A 20739-nucleotide genomic window follows, 5' to 3' on the forward strand; every position below is an offset into this window, starting at 1 on the left:
GAAGAAGGACCCGGATGTGCAACGCGAAGACGCGAACACCCGAACTAACAAATCGCTTCGTCGTCGTATTATGTTCGATATGTGAATTAGAATCTTCATTTTATGCTCGGCGCTTTCTTATTGTTTGGTATAAATGTGTGAGACGAATGTCAGCTAATAGCCGCGAGTAAGCCACTGCGAGCTAGTTTTAGATTGTTTTTAGCTAGCTAGCTTTAGCTTGTTTTAGCTAGTTAGCTTCGGAAGCTAACAACAACAACATGAGCGACGACGACAGCCCCACACCGACGCCGACGCCGACACCGACACCGAGCAGCAAAGACTCCGCGATCCTGCTGACTAAAGACGGCCAGCGCTACATCGTGGGCGACAGCCGCTCGGTCGACAGCCGAGACGTGATCACCCTGATCCCCATGGACGCGGACATGGACGACGCGGACGAGGAGAGCGACGTGCTGGACAGCTCGGACCCCCGGGACAGCGCCGCCAGCCCCGAGGAGATGATGGACGAGGACGGCCTGGAGGGCGACGGTCACGTCCCCAAGCAGTGCACCTACGACGGCTGCACGGAGACCACCACGCAGGTGGCCAAGCAGAGGAAGCCGTGGATGTGCAAGAAGCACCGCAACAAGATGTACAAAGACAAGTACAAGAAGAAGAAGAGCGACCAGGCCATGTCCAGCAGCAAACTAGACGTAAGCACACTTGACACTTTATGCAGGCTCCATTTATGTAGTTTATACTCTGGATGTGACTCCATTTATGTAGTTTATACACTCTATGTGGCTCCATTCATGTAGTTTATACACTGTATGTGGCTCCATTTATGTAGTTTATACACTGGATGTGACTCCATTTATGTAGTTTATACACTGTATGTGACTCCATTTATGTAGTTTATACACTGTATGTGGCTCCATTTATGTAGTTTATACACTGTATGTGGCTCCATTTATGTAGTTTATATGCAGACTGGATGTGACTCCATTTATGTAGTTTATATGCAGACTGGATGTGACTCCATTTATGTAGTTTATATGCAGACTGTATGTGGCTCCATTTGTGTAGTTGATACACTGTATGTGACTCCATTTATGTAGTTTATATGCAGACTGTATGTGGCTCCATTTGTGTAGTTTATACACTGTATGTGGCTCCATTTATGTAGTTTATATGCAGACTGGATGTGATTCCATTTATGTAGTTTATATGCAGACTGTATGTGGCTCCATTTATGTAGCTGATACACTGTATGTGACTCCATTTATGTAGTTTATACACTGTATGTGACTCCATTTATGTAGTTTATACACTGTATGTGGCTCCATTTATGTAGTTTATACACTGTATGTGGCTCCATTTATGTAGTTTATACACTGTATGTGGCTCCATTTATGTAGTTTATACACTGTATGTGGCTCCATTTATGTAGTTTATACACTGGATGTGACTCCATTTATGTAGTTTATACTCTGGATGTGACTCCATTTATGTAGTTTATATGCAGACTGTATGTGGCTCCATTTATGTAGTTTATACACTGTATGTGGCTCCATTCATGTAGTTTATACACTGGATGTGACTCAATTTATGTAGTTTATACTCTGTACGTGACTCCATTTATGTAGTTTATACACTAGATGTGACTCCATTTATGTAGTTTATATGCAGACTGTATGTGGCTCCATTTATGTAGTTTATACTCTGTATGTGACTCCATTTATGTAGTTTATACACTGTATGTGACTCCATTTATGTAGTTTATACACTGTATGTGGCTCCATTTATGTAGTTTATACACTGTATGTGGCTCCATTTATGTAGTTTATATGCAGACTGGATGTGACTCCATTTATGTAGTTTATATGCAGACTGGATGTGACTCCATTTATGTAGTTTATATGCAGACTGTATGTGGCTCCATTTGTGTAGTTGATACACTGTATGTGACTCCATTTATGTAGTTTATATGCAGACTGTATGTGGCTCCATTTGTGTAGTTTATACACTGTATGTGGCTCCATTTATGTAGTTTATATGCAGACTGGATGTGATTCCATTTATGTAGTTTATATGCAGACTGTATGTGGCTCCATTTATGTAGCTGATACACTGTATGTGACTCCATTTATGTAGTTTATACACTGTATGTGACTCCATTTATGTAGTTTATACACTGTATGTGGCTCCATTTATGTAGTTTATACACTGTATGTGGCTCCATTTATGTAGTTTATACACTGTATGTGGCTCCATTTATGTAGTTTATACACTGTATGTGGCTCCATTTATGTAGTTTATACACTGGATGTGACTCCATTTATGTAGTTTATACTCTGGATGTGACTCCATTTATGTAGTTTATATGCAGACTGTATGTGGCTCCATTTATGTAGTTTATACACTGTATGTGGCTCCATTCATGTAGTTTATACACTGGATGTGACTCAATTTATGTAGTTTATACTCTGTACGTGACTCCATTTATGTAGTTTATACACTAGATGTGACTCCATTTATGTAGTTTATATGCAGACTGTATGTGGCTCCATTTATGTAGTTTATACTCTGTATGTGACTCCATTTATGTAGTTTATACACTGTATGTGACTCCATTTATGTAGTTTATACACTGTATGTGGCTCCATTCATGTAGTTTATACACTGGATGTGACTCCATTTATGTAGTTTATACTCTGTACGTGACTCCATTTATGTAGTTTATACACTGGATGTGACTCCATTTATGTAGTTTATACTCTGTACGTGACTCCATTTATGTAGTTTATACACTGGATGTGACTCCATTTATGTAGTTTATATGCAGACCGTATGTGGCTCCATTTATGTAGTTTATACTCTGTATGTGACTCCATTTATGTAGTTTATACACTGTATGTGACTCCATTTATGTAGTTTATACACTGTATGTGGCTCCATTCATGTAGTTTATACACTGGATGTGACTCCATTTATGTAGTTTATACTCTGTACGTGACTCCATTTATGTAGTTTATACACTGGATGTGACTCCATTTATGTAGTTTATACTCTGTACGTGACTCCATTTATGTAGTTTATACACTGGATGTGACTCCATTTATGTAGTTTATATGCAGACTGTATGTGGCTCCATTTATGTAGTTTATACTCTGTATGTGACTCCATTTATGTAGTTTATATGCAGACTGTATGTGGCTCCATTTATGTAGTTTATACTCTGTATGTGACTCCATTTATGTAGTTTATACACTGTATGTGACTCCATTTATGTAGTTTATACACTGTATGTGACTCCATTTATGTAGTTTATACACTGTATGTGGCTCCATTCATGTAGTTTATACTCTGTATGTGGCTCCATTTATGTAGTTTATATGCAGACTGTATGTGGCTCCATTTATGTAGTTTATACACTGTATGTGGCTCCATTTATGTAGTTTGTATGCAGACTGTATGTGGCTTCATTTATGTAGTTTATACACTGGATCTGACTCCATTTATGTAGTTTATACACACTGTATGTGGCTTCATTTATGTAGTTTATACACTGTATGTGGCTCCATTTATGTAGTTTATACACACTGAATGTGACTCCATTTATGTAGTTTATACACTGTATGTGGCTCCATCTATGTAGTTTATATATACTCACGCTTTGCACTGTATGTGGCTCCATTTATGTAGTTTGTACACTGTATGTGGCTCTATTTATGTAGTTTATAAACTTTATGTGGCTCCATTTATGTAGTTTATACTCACACTTTACACTGTATGTGGTTCTATTTATGTAGTTTATACACTGTATGCAGGCTCCATTTATGTAGTTTATACTCACATTTTCCACTGTATGTGATTCCATTTATGTAGTTTATACTCACACTTACCACTGTATGCGGACTTCATTTTTGTAGTTTTTACGCACACTTTCCACTGTATGTGGCTCCATTTTTGTAGTTTTTATGCACAATTTCCACTGTATGTGGCTCCATTTTTGTGTTTTTTACACACACTTTCCACTGTATGCAAGCTCCATTTTTGTAGTTTTTACACAGACTTTCCACTGTATGCGGCCTCCATTTTTGTGGTTTTTACACAGACTGTATGCGGGCTCAATTTTTATAATTTTTACTCACACTTTAGACTGTATGCGGGCTCCATTTTTGTAGTTTTTACGCAGACTGTATGCTGGTTCCATTTTTGTAGTTTTTACACAGACTTTCCACTGTATGTGGGCTCCATTTTTGTAGTTTTTACGCAGACTGTATGCAGGCTCAATTTTTATAATTTTTACTCACAATTTCCACTGTATGTGGCTCCATTTTTGTAGTTTTTACGCACACTTTCCACTGTATGCGGGGTCCATTTAGAGGGATTTCACCTTTTAAAACCAGTTCAATATTTTTTTTCCAATGAACTAAAACATGCTATTTCAGTAGAAAGTTCCAGAGAAGGCTCAGGAGCCAACGCCAAACTGATATGCTCACATGGCCAGATAGCATCAAGTAACAAAAATATGAGCACAATGAGTTTAAAAGTTAGCATGCTAACAGTACTATGCTAACATGTTAACAACTACATGTTACGCTACAGTTAGCATCATACCAAAATATGACACTGAGGTGTATACCTGCTAAATTTGTTTTGAAAAAGCTAGCATGTTAAAATGCGTCAAGAACTAAAATATATTATTGTGTTTTGTACCTGGGGGGAAAAAAAGCATCAAGTACTAAAATATGACGAAGGTTAGCATGTCAACAGGTATCATTGGTCAAGTGACAAAATATTTGCTGCTGAGGTGTATACTTGTAAAAAGCTGCCATGCTAATATTAGAATGCTAGCAGTTGTGCCGTGGGCCAATAAAAAATAATTATTTAGGGGCTGCATATGTCATATGTCCCCAGGGCCGCACTTTGGACACCCCTGCGATACATGTACTAATCTGGACATGGATCGATTCAAATATCAACATTACCCAACCAAACCACAGTATCCCTGTGAAATTGATATTTGTTAGTTCTTTAAAACAAGTCATATGCGATACAAGCAGTCCTGCAGCGTGGTAACTTGTATGTGATATCATGTGCGATACAAGCAGTCCTGCAGCGTGTTTACTTGTGTGTGTGTGGTATCATGTGCGATACAAGCAGTCTTGCCACGTGTTTACTTGTGTGTGATACCATGTGCGATACAAGCAGTCCTGCAGCGTGTTTACTTGGGTGTGATATCGTGTGCGATACAAGCAGTCCTGCAGCGTGTTTAATTGTGTGTGATATCATGTGCGATACAAGCAATCCTGCGGCGTGATTACTTTGTGTGTGTGGTATCATGTGCGATACAAGCTGTCTTGCCGCGTGTTTACTTGTGTGTGATATCATGTGCGATACAAGCAGTCCTGCAGCGCGTTTACTCGTGTGTGATATCATGTGCGATACAAGGAGTCCTGCAGCGTGTTTACTTGTGTGTGATATCGTGCGCGATACAAGCAGTCCTGCAGCGTGTTTACTTGTGTGTGATATCATGTGCGATACAAGCAGTCCTGCAGCGTGTTTACTTGGGTGTGATATCGTGTGCGATACAAGCAGTCCTGCAGCGTGTTTAATTGTGTGTGATATCATGTGCGATACAAGCAATCCTGCGGCGTGATTACTTTGTGTGTGTGGTATCATGTGCGATACAAGCTGTCTTGCCGCGTGTTTACTTGTGTGTGATATCATGTGCGATACAAGCAGTCCTGCAGCGCGTTTACTCATGTGTGATATCATGTGCGATACAAGGAGTCCTGCAGCGTGTTTACTTGTGTGTGATATCGTGCGCGATACAAGCAGTCCTGCAGCGTGTTTACTTGTGTGCGATATCATGTGCGATACAAGCAGTTTTGCCGCGTGTTTACTTGTGTGTGATATCATGTGCGATACAAGCAGTCCTGCAGCGTGTTTACTCGTGTGTGATATCATGTGCGATACAAGGAGTCCTGCAGCGTGTTTACTTGTGTGTATCATGTGCAATACAAGGAGTCCTGCAGCGTGTTTACTTGTGTGTGATATCTTGTGCGATACAAGCAGTCCTGCAGCGTGTTTACTTGTATGTGATATCATGTGCGATACAAGCAGTCCTGCAGCGTGTTTACTTGTGTGTGTGGTATCATGTACGATACAAGCAGTCTTGCCGCGTGTTTACTTGTGTGTGATATCATGTGCGATACAAGCAGTCTTGCTGCGTGTTTACTTGTCATCAATCAATCAATCAATGTTTATTTATATAGCCCTAAATCACAAGTGTCTCAAAGGGCTGTACAAGCCACAACGACATCCTCGGTACAGAGCCCACATACGGGCAAGGAAAAACTCACCCCAGTGGGACGTCGGTGAATGACTATGAGAAACCTTGGAGAGGACCGCATATGTGGGTAACCCCCCCCCTCTAGGGGAGACCGAAAGCAACGGATGTCGAGTGGGTCTGACATAACATTGTGAAAGTCCAGTCCACAGTGGATCCAACACATCAGCGGGAGTCCAGTCCACAGCGGGGCCAACAGGAAACCATCCCGAGCGGAGACGGGTCAGCAGCGCAGAGATGTCCCCAACCGATGCACAGGCTAGTGGTCCACCCGGGGTCCCGGCTCTGGACAGCCAGCACTTCATCCATGGCCACCGGACCTATGCAACTCCCCTCGCAAGGGACAGGGGAGAAGAGGAGAGAAGAAAAGAAACGGCAGATCAACTGGTCTAAAAAAGGGGGGGTCTATTTAAAGGCTAGATTATACAAATGAGTTTTAAGATGGGACTTAAATGCTTCTACTGAGGTAGCATCTCTAACTGTTACCGGGAGGGCATTCCAGAGTACTGGAGCCCGAATAGAAAACGCTCTATAGCCCGCAGACTTTTTTTTGGCTCTGGGAATCACTAATAAGCCGGAGTTCTTTGAACGCAGATTTCTTGCCGGGACATATGGTACAATACAATCGGCGAGATAGGCTGGAGCTAAACCGTGTAATATTTTATACGTAAGTAGTAAAACCTTAAAGTCGCATCTTAAGTGCACAGGAAGCCAGTGCAGGTGAGCCAGTATAGGCGTAATATGATCAAACTTTCTTGTTTTTGTCAAAAGCCTTGCAGCCGCATTTTGTACCAACTGTAATCTTTTAATGCTAGACATAGGGAGGCCCGAAAATAATACGTTACAGTAATCGAGACGAGACGTAACGAACGCATGAATAATGATCTCAGCGTCGCTAGTGGACAAGATGGAACGAATTTTAGCGATATTACGGAGATGAAAGAAGGCCGTTTTAGTAACACTCTTAATGTGTGACTCAAACGAGAGAGTTGGGTCGAAGATAATACCCAGATTCTTTACCGAGTCTCCTTGTTTAATTGTTTGGTTGTCAAATGTTAAGGTGGTATTATTAAATAGATGTTGGTGTCTAGCAGGACCGATAATCAGCATTTCCGTTTTCTTAGCGTTGAGTTGCAAAAAGTTAGCGGACATCCATTGTTTAATTTCATTAAGACACGCCTCCAGCTGACTACAATCCGGCGTGTTGGTCAGCTTTAGGGGCATGTAGAGTTGAGTGTCATCAGCATAACAGTGAAAGCTAACACCGTACTTGCGTATGATGTCACCCAGCGGCAGCATGTAAATACTAAAGAGTGCAGGGCCAAGAACCGAACCCTGGGGAACTCCGCACGTTACCTTGACATAGTCCGAGGTCACATTGTTATGGGAGACGCACTGCATCCTGTCAGTAAGATAAGAGTTAAACCAAGACAAGGCTAAGTCTGACATACCAATACGTGTTTTGATACGCTCTAATAAAATATTATGATCGACGGTATCGAAAGCGGCGCTAAGATCAAGAAGCAGCAACATAGATGACGCATCAGAATCCATCGTTAGCAATAGATCATTAGTCATTTTTGCGAGGGCTGTCTCCGTAGAGTGATTTGCCCTGAAACCGGATTGAAAAGGTTCACAGAGATTGTTAGTCACTAAGTGTTCATTTAGCTGCTGTGCAACAGTTTTTTCGAGAATTTTGGAAATAAACGGAAGGTGGGAGACCGGTCGGTAGTTTACCATGAGGTCAGGATCGAGGTTAGGTCTTTTGAGCAGAGGATGAATAACCGCTTTTTTGAATGCTAGGGGAACAGTGCCGGAGGAAAGTGATAAGTTTATAATATTTAACACTGATGGACCTAATAATACAAACAGTTCCTTGATAAGTTTCCCAGGAAGTGGGTCAAGTAAACATGTTGTTTGTTTTATCCCACTTACACGCTGTAATAATTCCTCTAATGTTATTTCATCAAAAATAGAGAGACTATTTTGGAGGGCAGTGTCCGTCGTATATACAGTCGTATTTGTGTTAATAGAGCCCAGTTGTAGCTGGGATGCGTTGTCTTTAATCTCCTTTCTAATGAGTTCAATTTTCTTATTAAAGAAATTCATAAAATCATCTGCCGAGTGGGTGGAGCTACTGGGAGGAGTCCCTTGTTGGGTTAGCGATGCTACTGTACTAAACAGAAATTTAGGATCGTTTTTGTTGAGGCGGATGAGATTTGAGTAGTATTTAGTTTTAGCTAAGGTAAGCATGCGTTTATAAGTTATTAAACTATCACTCCATGCTTGATGGAAAACCTCAAGTTTAGTCGCGCGCCATTTGCGTTCCAGTTTTCTACATGATAATTTCTGAGCTCTAATTTCTTCTGTAAACCATGGGGTGCGCCTTTTAGGGGCCCTTTTTTGCTTTAGCGGTGCTATACTATCAATAATTTCGCGCAAGGCATCGTCAAAGTTGTTAGTGAGTTTATCAATAGAGCCGACATAATTTGGGAATGGTGCTATTACCGAAGGCAGTAGGTCAGCAAGAGTCATCGTTGTGGCAGCATTAATGTTGCGGCCGCTATAGCAGTTATTATTATTATTAGCTTGTTGACAAAGAGTCAAAACTTCAAATTTTATAAGGTAATGATCGGACATTACTTTAGTATATGGAAGTATCATAACTTTGGAGGTGGTGACACCCCTGACAAGCACTAGATCTATTGTATTACCGTTGCGATGCGTGGGTTCATGTATTATTTGTGTAAGACCACAGCTATCAATTATGGTTTGGAGCGCCACGCACTGAGGGTCCGATGGGGTATTCATATGGATATTAAAGTCCCCCATTATGATTATATTGTCGGCGTGCGTCACTAGATCAGCAACGAACTCTGAGAATTCACTGATAAAGTCCGAATAGGGCCCAGGGGGGCGGTAGATAACAGCCAGGTCGAGAGGTAGCGGTGTGACAGACCTCATAGTAAGCACCTCAAACGATTTATATTTATTATTTAGGTTAGGGGTAAGGTTGAAATTTTCATTGTATATTAGTGCGACACCCCCTCCCCTTTTAAGAGGGCGGGCAACATGCGCATTCGTATAGTTAGGAGGAGATGCCTCATTGAGCGCAAAAAATTTGTCCGGTTTGAGCCAGGTTTCGCTAAGACCAATGACGTTAAGATTGTTGTCTCTAATGACCTCATTAACCAATAACGCCTTGGGAGACAATGATCTTATGTTTAAAAAGCCCATATTATAGGTATTGGGCTGTTTTGACGAGTTTTTGTTAAGATTATCCGTAGTGGCAATATTAACAATGTTGCGTTTATTATGCGTAGTGCACTTTAAATAGTTTCGACCATATCTAGGAATTGATATGACGGGAATTTTCCGATTGTTTGCTTGGTGCTGCAATAGACTGGACATATCATAATTTGCCACCTCAGTAGAATGCATGTCCACCCCTGACACAGACACAACAGAAAAAACATTATGTGAATTGTGTATTATTCTAAGAGAATTGCTATGCGTACATGGATTATCCAGCCTGGCGCTGGCTAGTTCTAGCTTAACTGACTCCTCACCCGGACTAACAGACATTGTAATTGCCTGTGACCGGGCTTGCTCTAGTGTAGTCAGTCAAGTGAGACTTAAATAGTAGTCTATGTTTCTAGACAGGATGATGGCGCCTTCCTGGTTAGGGTGAAGGCCGTCTCTCATCAGCAAGCCTGGTTTGCCCCAGAAAGAGGGCCAGTTATCAATAAACGTTAGTCCCTGCGTCCTACAGTAACTAGCCAACCACTTGTTAAGCGAGACTAATCTGCTATACCTCTCATCATTGCCTCTCGCAGGCAGGGGGCCAGAGACAATTACTCGATGCCTGGACATCTTTCTGGCGAGATCACAAGTCCTGGCTATGTTTCTCTTTGTAATCTCTGACTGTCTCATTCTAGTGTCATTGGAGCCAACGTGTACAACTATATTCGCATAATTAGTGGTGCGATTAGCCTGTCGTACGTGTTTACTAGGCCTGTTGCGAGTTAGCTCCCTAAGATTAGCTTCAATGTCAGGTGCTCTGGCCCCGGGGATACACTTTATTGTGGCTGGTTTGCTAAGCTTTATGTTTCGGGTGATGGAGTCCCCTATAACTAAGGTGTGGTGCCCGGTAGACTGGGGTGTAGGACTAGCTAAAGAGCTAAATCTATTATGCGTCTCAACCGGTACACCGTAGCTTGTAGGCCGCTTAGGACTGCTACAAGCTGGGCTAGTTAGCTCGCTACAGCTAACGCTAGCAGATGTGTCCGCAACATCTAAAGTTACGACATTACTCTGCTCTAACTGGCGGACACGGCCCTCTAGCAGAGCCAACCTCTCCGTGAGTATGGTGCAAGACGCGCAGGAAGCCATTACTCACAGTGTTTTCTGTCACCGAGTGAAGTTCCTGCTGTCCTCAGGGAAGTGGTCGCGGTCTGTAGGAGTAGCTTCTTACTGACCGGCGCTGCCTTTCTCCGCGCTAGCTTAGCAGCTAGCTAGCTGAGGAAAGGGTGGTGGGACAGAGATCGGGTGATTTGCAAGTTAAATAGTACCACTAAAAATGTTTGAGAAGTGATAAAGAAAGCTGTAGAACAATTAAAAGCACACAGATAGAGCGCTACTTAGCTTTTTCGCAACAGCGAACAGACGGCGATCAGTCACGCACGGTGAACCGGAACCGTGCGTGTGTGATATCATGTGCGATACAAGCAGTCCAGCAGCGCGTTTACTCGTGTGTATCATGTGCAATACAAGGAGTCCTGCAGCGTGTTTACTTGTGTGTGATATCTTGTGCGATACAAGCAGTCCTGCAGCGTGTTTACTTGTATGTGATATCATGTGCGATACAAGCAGTCCTGCAGCGTGTTTACTTGTGTGTGTGGTATCATGTACGATACAAGCAGTCTTGCCGCGTGTTTACTTGTGTGTGATATCATGTGCGATACAAGTAGTCTTGCTGCGTGTTTACCTGTGTGTGATATCATGTGCGATACAAGCAGTCCTGCAGCGTGTTTACTTGTGTGTGATATCATGTGCGATACAAGCAATCCTGCAGCGTGTTTACTTGTGTGTGTGTGTGGTATCATGTGCGATACAAGCGGTCTTGCCACGTGTTTTCTTGTGTGTGATATCATGTGCGATACAAGCAGTCCTGCAGCGTGTTTACTCGTGTGTGATATCATGTGCAATACAAGGAGTCCTGCAGCGTGTTTACTTGTGTGTGATATCGTGCGCGATACAAGCAGTCCTGCAGCGTGTTTACTTGTGTGTGATATCATGTGCGATGCAAGCAGTCCTGCAGCGTGTTTACTTGTGTGTGATATCATGTGCGATACAAGCAGTCCTGCAGCGCGTTTACTCCTGTGTGATATCATGTGCGATACAAGGAGTCCTGCAGCGTGTTTACTTGTGTGTGATATTGTGTGCGATACAAGCAGTCCTGCAGCGTGTTTACTTGTGTGTGATATCATGTGCGATACAAGCAATCCTGCAGCGTGTTTACTTGTGTGTGTGTGTGGTATCATGTGCGATACAAGCGGTCTTGCCACGTGTTTTCTTGTGTGTGATATCATGTGCGATACAAGCAGTCCTGCAGCGTGTTTACTCGTGTGTGATATCATGTGCAATACAAGGAGTCCTGCAGCGTGTTTACTTGTGTGTGATATCGTGCGCGATACAAGCAGTCCTGCAGCGTGTTTACTTGTGTGTGTGGTATCATGTACGATACAAGCAGTCTTGCCGCGTGTTTACTTGTGTGTGATATCATGTGCGATACAAGCAGTCCTGCAGCGCGTTTACTCCTGTGTGATATCATGTGCGATACAAGGAGTCCTGCAGCGTGTTTACTTGTGTGTGATATTGTGTGCGATACAAGCAGTCCTGCAGCGTGTTTACTTGTGTGTGTGGTATCATGTGCGATACAAGCAGTCCTGCAGCGCGTTTACTCGTGTGTGATATCATGTGCGATACAAGGAGTCCTGCAGCGTGTTTACTTGTGTGTGATATCGTGTGCGATACAAGCAGTCCTGCAGCATGTTTACTTGTGTGTGTGGTATCATGTACGATACAAGCAGTCTTGCCGCGTGTTTACTTGTGTGTGATATAATGTGCGATACAAGCAGTCCTGCAGCGTGTTTACTCGTGTGGGATATCATGTGCGATACAAGGAGTCCTGCAGCGTGTTTACTTGTGTGTGATATCGTGTGCGATGCAAGCAGTCCTGCATCGTGTTTACTTGTATGTGATATCATGTGCGATACAAGCAGTCCTGCAGCGTGTTTACTTGTGTGTGTGGTATCATGTACGATACAAGGAGTCTTGCTGCGTGTTTACTTGTGTGTGATATCATGTGCGATACAAGGAGTCCTGCAGCGTGTTCACTTGTGTGTGTGGTATCATGTACGATACAAGCAGTCTTGCCGCGTGTTTACTTGTGTGTGATATCGTGTGCGATACAAGCAGTCTTGCAGTGTGTTTACTCGTGTGCAAAGGTGGACAGCCAGTTAACATCTAAAGGTCATCCAATAAGTACCTATTTTTTTCTATTTTACTAAGGTAAACATGCGAGGCTACTAGGAGCTAGCAGCTACACTACAGCTAAGCACACAAGCTAGCCATGCACAGTAATAATTGAACAATAAAACAGCACGTGTCAATATTAACAAGTATCAAATAATTATAGTTGCCTATTACTTACACATACAAAGTCTCCGAGGCAGAAGCGTATTAGAAAATACCCAGTAACAAACGTGTCCGTAGATCTCAACTTCATGAAACATTGTGGCCACTGGGTGTCGCCAAAAAACCGTTACAAGTCCACTTCAAATTAAAGACCGTATCAGTCCATTCCAGGCGGATATGTTCGTGTTGTTCATTGTTGATCAAACATTTTCCAACGTTCTACACTACAAAATAATACAATTATGTATCCTTCCTGCTGATATCGTATTGGCCATACTCAAGGCTCTCGTATCGGAAACACCAAGTTGATATCATGTTGTGTACAGTCATCTGGGATAGGCTCGTGTTGTTCACTAACAACTCAATTGTTTTTAATTGAGTTTTATTTAAGAAGTTGTCTTTGAGTGTGTTGTAAGACGACTTTGTGTTTGTTGCAATCAGGACAACCCAGAGGAAAGACCCGTGTCGGTCAACAAGCAGCGTCTGGGGGCTGTGGGGGACCGGCCGGCCAGACCCTCCCTCATCGAGCAGGTCCTCAACCAGAAAAGACTGGTAAGTTATTGGCTTCTGAAGACGTTTAGGTGGTGATATTTGGATAGGAATCATCTGATGCCGAGTAAACACATGTCAACAAAACAATTGTCATAAAAAGCCTATTTTCAGATTAGGGAGACAGCGCCCTCTGCTGGATTCAAAACTGCAGCACCTTTACACCCGTCATTCAACATTCATATGCGAAAAATGGGCTTGATTCTGGAAGAAGTTTTTAAGAACATGTCAAAGTTGTTAGTGTTCACAAGACGTGATTCGTATTTATTCGGATTTACGAGAATCCATTTTGGTAGTTTTCACCTTCAAAGCCCGTACAATAAAGACGTGTTTTCAAAGCACTGGAAAATGCCATTTCGGGAGAAATTTTGTCGTGAAAGCTGATGTAGCTCGGTTGGTGGAGCGGCCGTGCCAGCAACTCGAGGGTTCCAGGTTCGATCCCCGCCTCCGCCATCCTCGTCACTGCCGTTGTGTCCTTGGGCAAGGCACTTTACCCACCCGCTCCCAGTGCCCACCCACACTGCTTTAAATGTCACTTAGATATTGGATAAAAGCGCTTTGAGTCGCTAGAGAAAAGCGCTATATAAATATAATTCACGCCCTCAAAGCTGAACTGAAATGCTAACAGTGTGCATGCTGGCCAGATAGTGTCAAGTAACAAACAAAAAAAAGAGGAAAATGAGCTTAAAAAACAATATATGACACTGTGCTGTTAGCTAAAAAAGCTAGCATAGCACGCCAAAGTGCTAACTGTAACGTACGTCAAGTACCAAAATAGGTTATTTCTCTTGAGGTGTTTAAAACGTACATATACACATACTGTACATACACACTCACTGTACAAACATACATATACACATACATGTGCATATACACTCACTGTACAAACATACATATACACATACTGTACATATACACTCACTGTACAAACATACATATACACATACTGTACATATACATTCACTGTACAAACATACATATACACATACATGTACATATACACTCACTGTACAAACATACATATACACATACTGTACATATACATTCACTGTACAAACATACATATACACATACTGTACATATACACTCACTGTACAAACATACATATACACATACTGTACATATACATTCACTGTACAAACATACATATACACATACATGTACATATACACTCACTGTACAAACATACATATACACATACTGTACATATGCATACATACACTCATGCACATAATCACGTTTTATCAAACATATATTAGCGTTGTTGCCCTAGGGCAGGGGTGTCCAAAGTGCGGCCCGGGGGCCATTTGCGGCCCGCAGGTCATTTTTTAACGGCCCCACGGCACATTTTAAAAATACGATTGAAAAAAATAAAAAACATTAAAAGTGGTATTTAAAGAGCAAACAGGTGCAATGTAACAAGAAAATGTTGCAATGTTTACTCTAATCACACAAAGCTGCCATGCAGGCTGTTTCTTTAAAAAAATAATAATGAATCAAAATCAATGTCATTATGAATTATTGACCTATTCAAGGCTCCAATTACGTCACATTAAATATTTTGAGATATTTTTTTGGGGAAAATGTTGCATATTTTGTGTTTGCCATGTAAAAAAAACGAGCTGTTTTTTTTTTTAAAGAAGGGCCTAAAACGAACAAACAAAAACATAAACAACGATACAACTTATAATTGACAGATAGATCTGACGTTGATCTCGAGATTATTGTGTTAAAAGTAAACAGTAAAAAAAAAACATTAGAATTTATTTATACAACACTTTAATGAGTAGGACCCTTTTGGATCCCCTACAATTTTAGTGTGATTAGTTTTTAAGTGTCATTGCTCAAAAAATAATAATGAATTAAAATCAATGGTGTTATGAGTTATTGACCTTTTCAAGGCTCCAATTATTATATCATCTCCAATATTCCACTTAAAAATTGTATTGTGTGAAAATATTGCATATTTTGTATTTTTTTCCATAAAAAAACAGGGTTTTCTTTGACAACAACAGCATACAACTTAAATCTTTAAAACCGTTATATTGACAGATAGACCTAATGTTGATCCAGAGATTTAAAACTTGAATAATAGTAAAAATAATAATACTGAATAATGACACATTTTTAATATTTTTTTGACCAAACCCCTTTGGGGTTTTAGGCTTGAGTGGAGGCCTAAATGTATATTTTTTTATACATATATTGTATTGGTTTTTAAAATAAAAAAATATCAAAATGGCCCCCGCTTGCTTTGATTTTTCAGAATGCGGCCCTCAGTTGAAAAAGTTTGGACACCCCTGCCCTGGGGTAAACTGGGTAACACATGGCACATTGACAAAGCTTAACCTATTGTTACTATAACAATCTACAAGGTTAATATAGGTTGCTTCTCTTTCTTCCCCTCCATTTTTCTGCATTCTTTCGTATCTCAAGTTATCATGACGTATATGTATTGTTGCATTTGAACAACTGTATTGTTGATAATAAAGGTAAATTATTGGTATTGTTAATAATCAATAGTGATATTTCTATTAGTATTTGTATTGATCCATTTGTAGTGTAATAATGCTCATTGTCATTTCTGTATTATTATTTATTTCGCTAATTGCTTCTTTGCTATCACTTTTACCATCATATTTGTACATGTCCTATTTGCTGATGTTGCTCTGTTGTTGTTATTGTTGTGTTTGCTGTTGTTGTTTTTGTCTTATCAGGCATGTGATTTTTCCGTCTAAAGTCGGAATTCCGTCTTTTTTAATCTCGGGAAGAAAAAAAAAAAATCTTTCATTTTTCCGTTTTTTTCCCGACCCTAAATCAAGATTCGAGACGTAGTTTATATTACGCCGTAGTTGATTGGTCGATATGTTCCTTGTGACCAATCAGGACATCTGTTATGAATGATGACGTTAACAACGTCATCATACCGCCATTTTCCATATGTAAACGATGTCGGTTCTCGAGAGAAAGGACGCTTTACGAGTAAAAGAAATTGATAAACATGTCAAAAATAAGTTTGGATGGGACTGGATGGAAAGGGAAATCACTGATACTGTTGGGAAGAAGGAAGTTACGACTTTGTTCGGTGATTTTATTCGGAAAATCGATGGTCCCGGAAAGGTTTTGTGCACGTGGTGTCATGATAATATTGACTATGGATCACGAGCTTTCAAGGCTTTGGAAGTACATGCGAAACGCCAAAAACATACGAAACAACTTGAAGCAAGGAAAACTAACTTTTCACTAGCTGGTACTTTTGGATGTCAACCGAAAGTGACATGGAGAGGAAAGATCCACCCACAACCCACTTCAGTTGCAGACAGGGTTGTTAATAATGAGGTAAGCTAAAAAATATTTGCTTGCGAAATACGCACGTTTGTTTTAAATATTAACCAATTATTGCTTTGCGGAATATAAGTGGGTTTTTCTAAAAATAAAAAGCCACGTGAAAATATATTATGAAATTACAGAAATTCAAAGAGTCGCAGTATTGAATCCAGTTAACAATTTATTTGAAATAAATGTGCATATAATACTATTTTGTAATATTAAGTTCTTATGTAGTCTCTTGAAACTATTGTCAGTGGTGTAACAATCTTGAAGGTAAATACTTTCACACTTGTTTCATGCAATATGTCCGTGTCCTCACATGATTATTATTTCCTATTTTCAAATATGAGTAAACAATACTAAACATGTTTAGTTATTTTCATAAATTTATATCCTATTTTGGCGAAAAGAATGAAATGTTTACATTTGGTTATTTTGTTATATTCATCCAAAAATCCAAAAAAGAAGCTACAAAAGGAAAATGCAGGCTGCTCAGAAATGTGCAAGGAAGGCTCATGTTAGGGCTCTCAGAGAAAGCTAATGTGTGAAGTGAACCGAAGCAATGTGGTAATACTGTAGATCAGAGGTCACCAACGCGGTGCCCGCGGGCACCAGGTAGCCCGTAAGGACCAGATGAGTAGCCCGCTGGTCTGTTCTAAAAATAGCTCAAATAGCAGCACTTACCAGTGAGCTGCCTGTATTTTTTAAATTTTATTTATTTACTAGCAAGCTGGTCTTGCTTTGCCCGACATTTTTAATTCTAAGAGAGACAAAACTCAAATAGAAGTTGAAAATCCAAGAAAATATTTTAAAGACTTGGTCTTCACTTGTTTAAATAAATTCATTATTTTTTTTACTTTGCTTCTTATAACTTTCAGAAAGACAATTTTAGAGAAAAAATACAATCTTAAAAAGGATTTTTAAACACATATACCTTTTTACCTTTTAAATTCCTTCCTCTTCTTTCCTGACAATTTAAATCAATGTTCAAGTAAAAAAAATTTTTTTATTGTAAAGAATAATAAATACATTTTAATTGAATTCTTCATTTTAGCTTCTGTTTTTTCGACGAAGAATATTTGTGAAATATTTCTTCAAACTTATTATGATTAAAATTCCAAAAAATGATCCTGGCAAATCTAAAAAATCTGTAGAATCAAATTTAAATCTTATTTCAAAGTCTTTTGAATTTCTTTCAAAATTTTTGTTCTGGAAAACCTAGAATAAATAATGATTTGTCTGTTAGAAATATAGCTTGGTCCAATTTCTTATATATTCTAACAAAGTGTAGATTGGATTTTAACCTATTTAAAACATGTCATCAAAATTCTAAAATTAATCTTAATCAGTAAAAATTACTAATGATGTTCCATAAAAAGATTCGAATTAGCTAGATTTTCTCGTCTTTTTTTCGGTTGAATTTTGAATTTTAAAGAGTCGAAATTGAAAATAAATTATGTTTCAAAATTTAATTGTAATTTTTTTGGTGTTTTCTCCTCTTTTAAACCGTTAAATTAAGTGTAAATATCATTAATTATTAATAATAACATAGAGTTAAAGGTAAATTGAGCAAATTGGCTATTTCTGGCAATTTATTTAAGTGTGTATCAAACTGGTAGCCCTTCGCATTAATCAGTACCCAAGAAGTAGCTCTTGCTTTCAAAAAGGTTGGTGACCCCTGCTGTAGATAATATCACTGATCAATGTGACACCTGTGGATGTGAAATGAACACTTAATGTAAATATTAGTGACTAAATACTGTTGGGACTGAACCATATACAGTGATTCATTATTATAATTGGGTTATGTATGTTCTATTAATGATGTTTTCATGTCTTTAAACACTAAAATATTTTCTTCAAATGGTGCTGTCTTTGTTAATTTTAGCATGTTAAATTGGTGAAAAACGTCTTTTTCATTGTGGTCAAATCACATGCCTGCTTATCCCCACAATTTCCCCCTCTGTCTTCCTTTTTTTTTCTTCTTTCTATCCCCTCCTGCTCCGGCCCCGGCTGAACCAAATGATAATATAAATACATTTAATAAAGTCAAATACAAATAAGGCAACAAGAGAAGTATCCTACACTTCTTTTTTTGTAAAGTAAATGTGAACAGCCGATACGGGCATCTACATCTACTATATGATTTGCCTGAGAAGCTGGACAGGACAAAACAAATCAATAAATAAAATGCTAGGATGCTAACCACAATACGACTGAGCTGTATATGCAGGCTGTTAAAAAATTAGTTGGACATACCTGATTTATTGTATTGCTACTATTCTTCAATATTGCTACTGTACATTCACACAGTTTCTACTGAAATGGTACTTTCTAGCGTTGACTTTATTGTGTGAAACGTGACGCAAACCTGCGCTGGTTGTGTCCCGTCAGTCCCTGCTGAGGAGTCCCGAGGTGATCGGCTTCCTGCAGCGCCAGCAGCAGCTCCTGGCCGCACAGAACCGCACCATGGCACAGCAGCAGAACTTTCCAGGCTGCTGACAGGTCGCCCGCGTGGACGCGTAAGCTTCTGACACTTAATATTTATCTGTATTTATTGACAAAGATTTGACATGTACGCAGTGGTCATCAGTAACCTTTTTCAAAGCTAAATGTTTGATTTGCACTACCAGAAGGGAAATGTTACACAACTCTTATTGTGTGAGTGAAATGATTGTGAAGCCATTTGAGGAAACTTTAATAGAGAATAAACAACACATCATCCAAACGTTGGTCAGTAAGTTTAAATAGAATAATAACATTATCACACACAAAGTGCCATGACCACCAGCTAAATGAGATTCAGTCTCACAAGTAAACAAGAGGTTTTGGAACGTGGTAAGAGGCCGTGCTAGGACACGGAGGAAATGGGGTTGTGCGGCGAGCCCATCTGGGTCAGGACCTTGTCCAGCCACTGCAGGGGCCCGTGCAGGTGCACCTCGATCCAGCAGGGGGTGCTGGTCACGTCCTGCCGGTGGTACTCTGCCCCCCAACCCTGCAGAGACCAGGTTGTTCTTGCATAAACACTTCTATTTGCCAACAATATGTTCAGTATCCTGTGGCAAACACCAAAATATATACAAAATGAAGTTGGTAATCCGACCCTAGAAAGAACAATGCATGATAATAATTATTACTAATCTTTTCCCCAACTCGTTTACATTTAATATATGCGAATCTCTCAAAATAAAACGGATATAAAATGAATAAAAGTGACTTAATCGGATCAAATCGTGCCATTTTCTACCGCTTGTACCCTTTGGGGTCACGGGGGGTGAGCCTATCTCAGCTGCATTCGGGCGGAAGGCGGGGTACAGCCTGGACAAGTGGCCACCTCATCACAGGGCCAACACAGATAGACAGACAACATTCACACACTAGGGACCATTTAGTGTTGCCAATCCACCTATCCCAAGGTGCATGTTTATGGAGGTGGGAGGGGCCTATCCCCAGGTGCATGTTTTTGGAGGTGGGAGGGGCCTATCCCCAGGTGCATGTCTTTGGAGGTGGGAGGAAGCTGGAGTACCTGGAGGGGAACCCACCCAGTCACAGGGAGAACATGCAAACTCCACACAGAAAGACCACGAGCCCAGGGATCGAACCCAAGACCTTTGTAATGTGAGGCATGTGCACTAACCACTGCCCCACTGTGCTGCCGTTGTAACAATAAACGGTATAAGGATAATTTGTGATAAAATTCCAGACGGGTGGTAATAAGTCTAATTTTTTAATTACCAAAAAAAAACGTAATTTATTAATGCGTTTTCGGCAACAGGAATTCAGGCACATGCGCACTAGCGTCAATTGCTTGATCGTCATGGCGG

General features: G+C 40.3%; 2 protein-coding genes across 5 annotated transcripts in view; one reads left to right on the forward strand and one right to left on the reverse strand.

Moving 5' to 3' along the window:
* Positions 1–20739, forward strand: part of LOC133650146 (regulatory factor X-associated protein-like) — a 21867-nt gene continuing 1128 nt past the window's right edge. Inside the window, exons 1-3 of the mRNA XM_062047047.1 lie at positions 1–692; positions 13478–13588; positions 19310–20739. The exon at positions 19310–20739 is cut by the window's right edge and continues 1128 nt beyond it. Coding sequence (XP_061903031.1) covers positions 258–692; positions 13478–13588; positions 19310–19417 — 654 coding nt within the window. The 5' untranslated portion in view covers positions 1–257 and the 3' untranslated portion in view covers positions 19418–20739. The remainder of the gene's footprint in view (positions 693–13477; positions 13589–19309) is intronic.
* The window catches only part of LOC133650143 (mothers against decapentaplegic homolog 9-like), a 15592-nt gene continuing 14449 nt past the window's right edge, over positions 19597–20739 (reverse strand). For all 4 annotated transcript variants that reach the window (XM_062047043.1, XM_062047042.1, XM_062047045.1 and 1 more), the window contains exon 8: positions 19597–19910. In XM_062047043.1, the coding sequence (XP_061903027.1) occupies positions 19767–19910 (144 nt within the window). In that variant the 3' untranslated portion in view covers positions 19597–19766. The remainder of the gene's footprint in view (positions 19911–20739) is intronic.

This window comes from Entelurus aequoreus, linkage group LG05 (genome assembly GCF_033978785.1).
Source record: "Entelurus aequoreus isolate RoL-2023_Sb linkage group LG05, RoL_Eaeq_v1.1, whole genome shotgun sequence".
In the NCBI taxonomy this organism is placed as follows: domain Eukaryota; kingdom Metazoa; phylum Chordata; class Actinopteri; order Syngnathiformes; family Syngnathidae; genus Entelurus; species Entelurus aequoreus.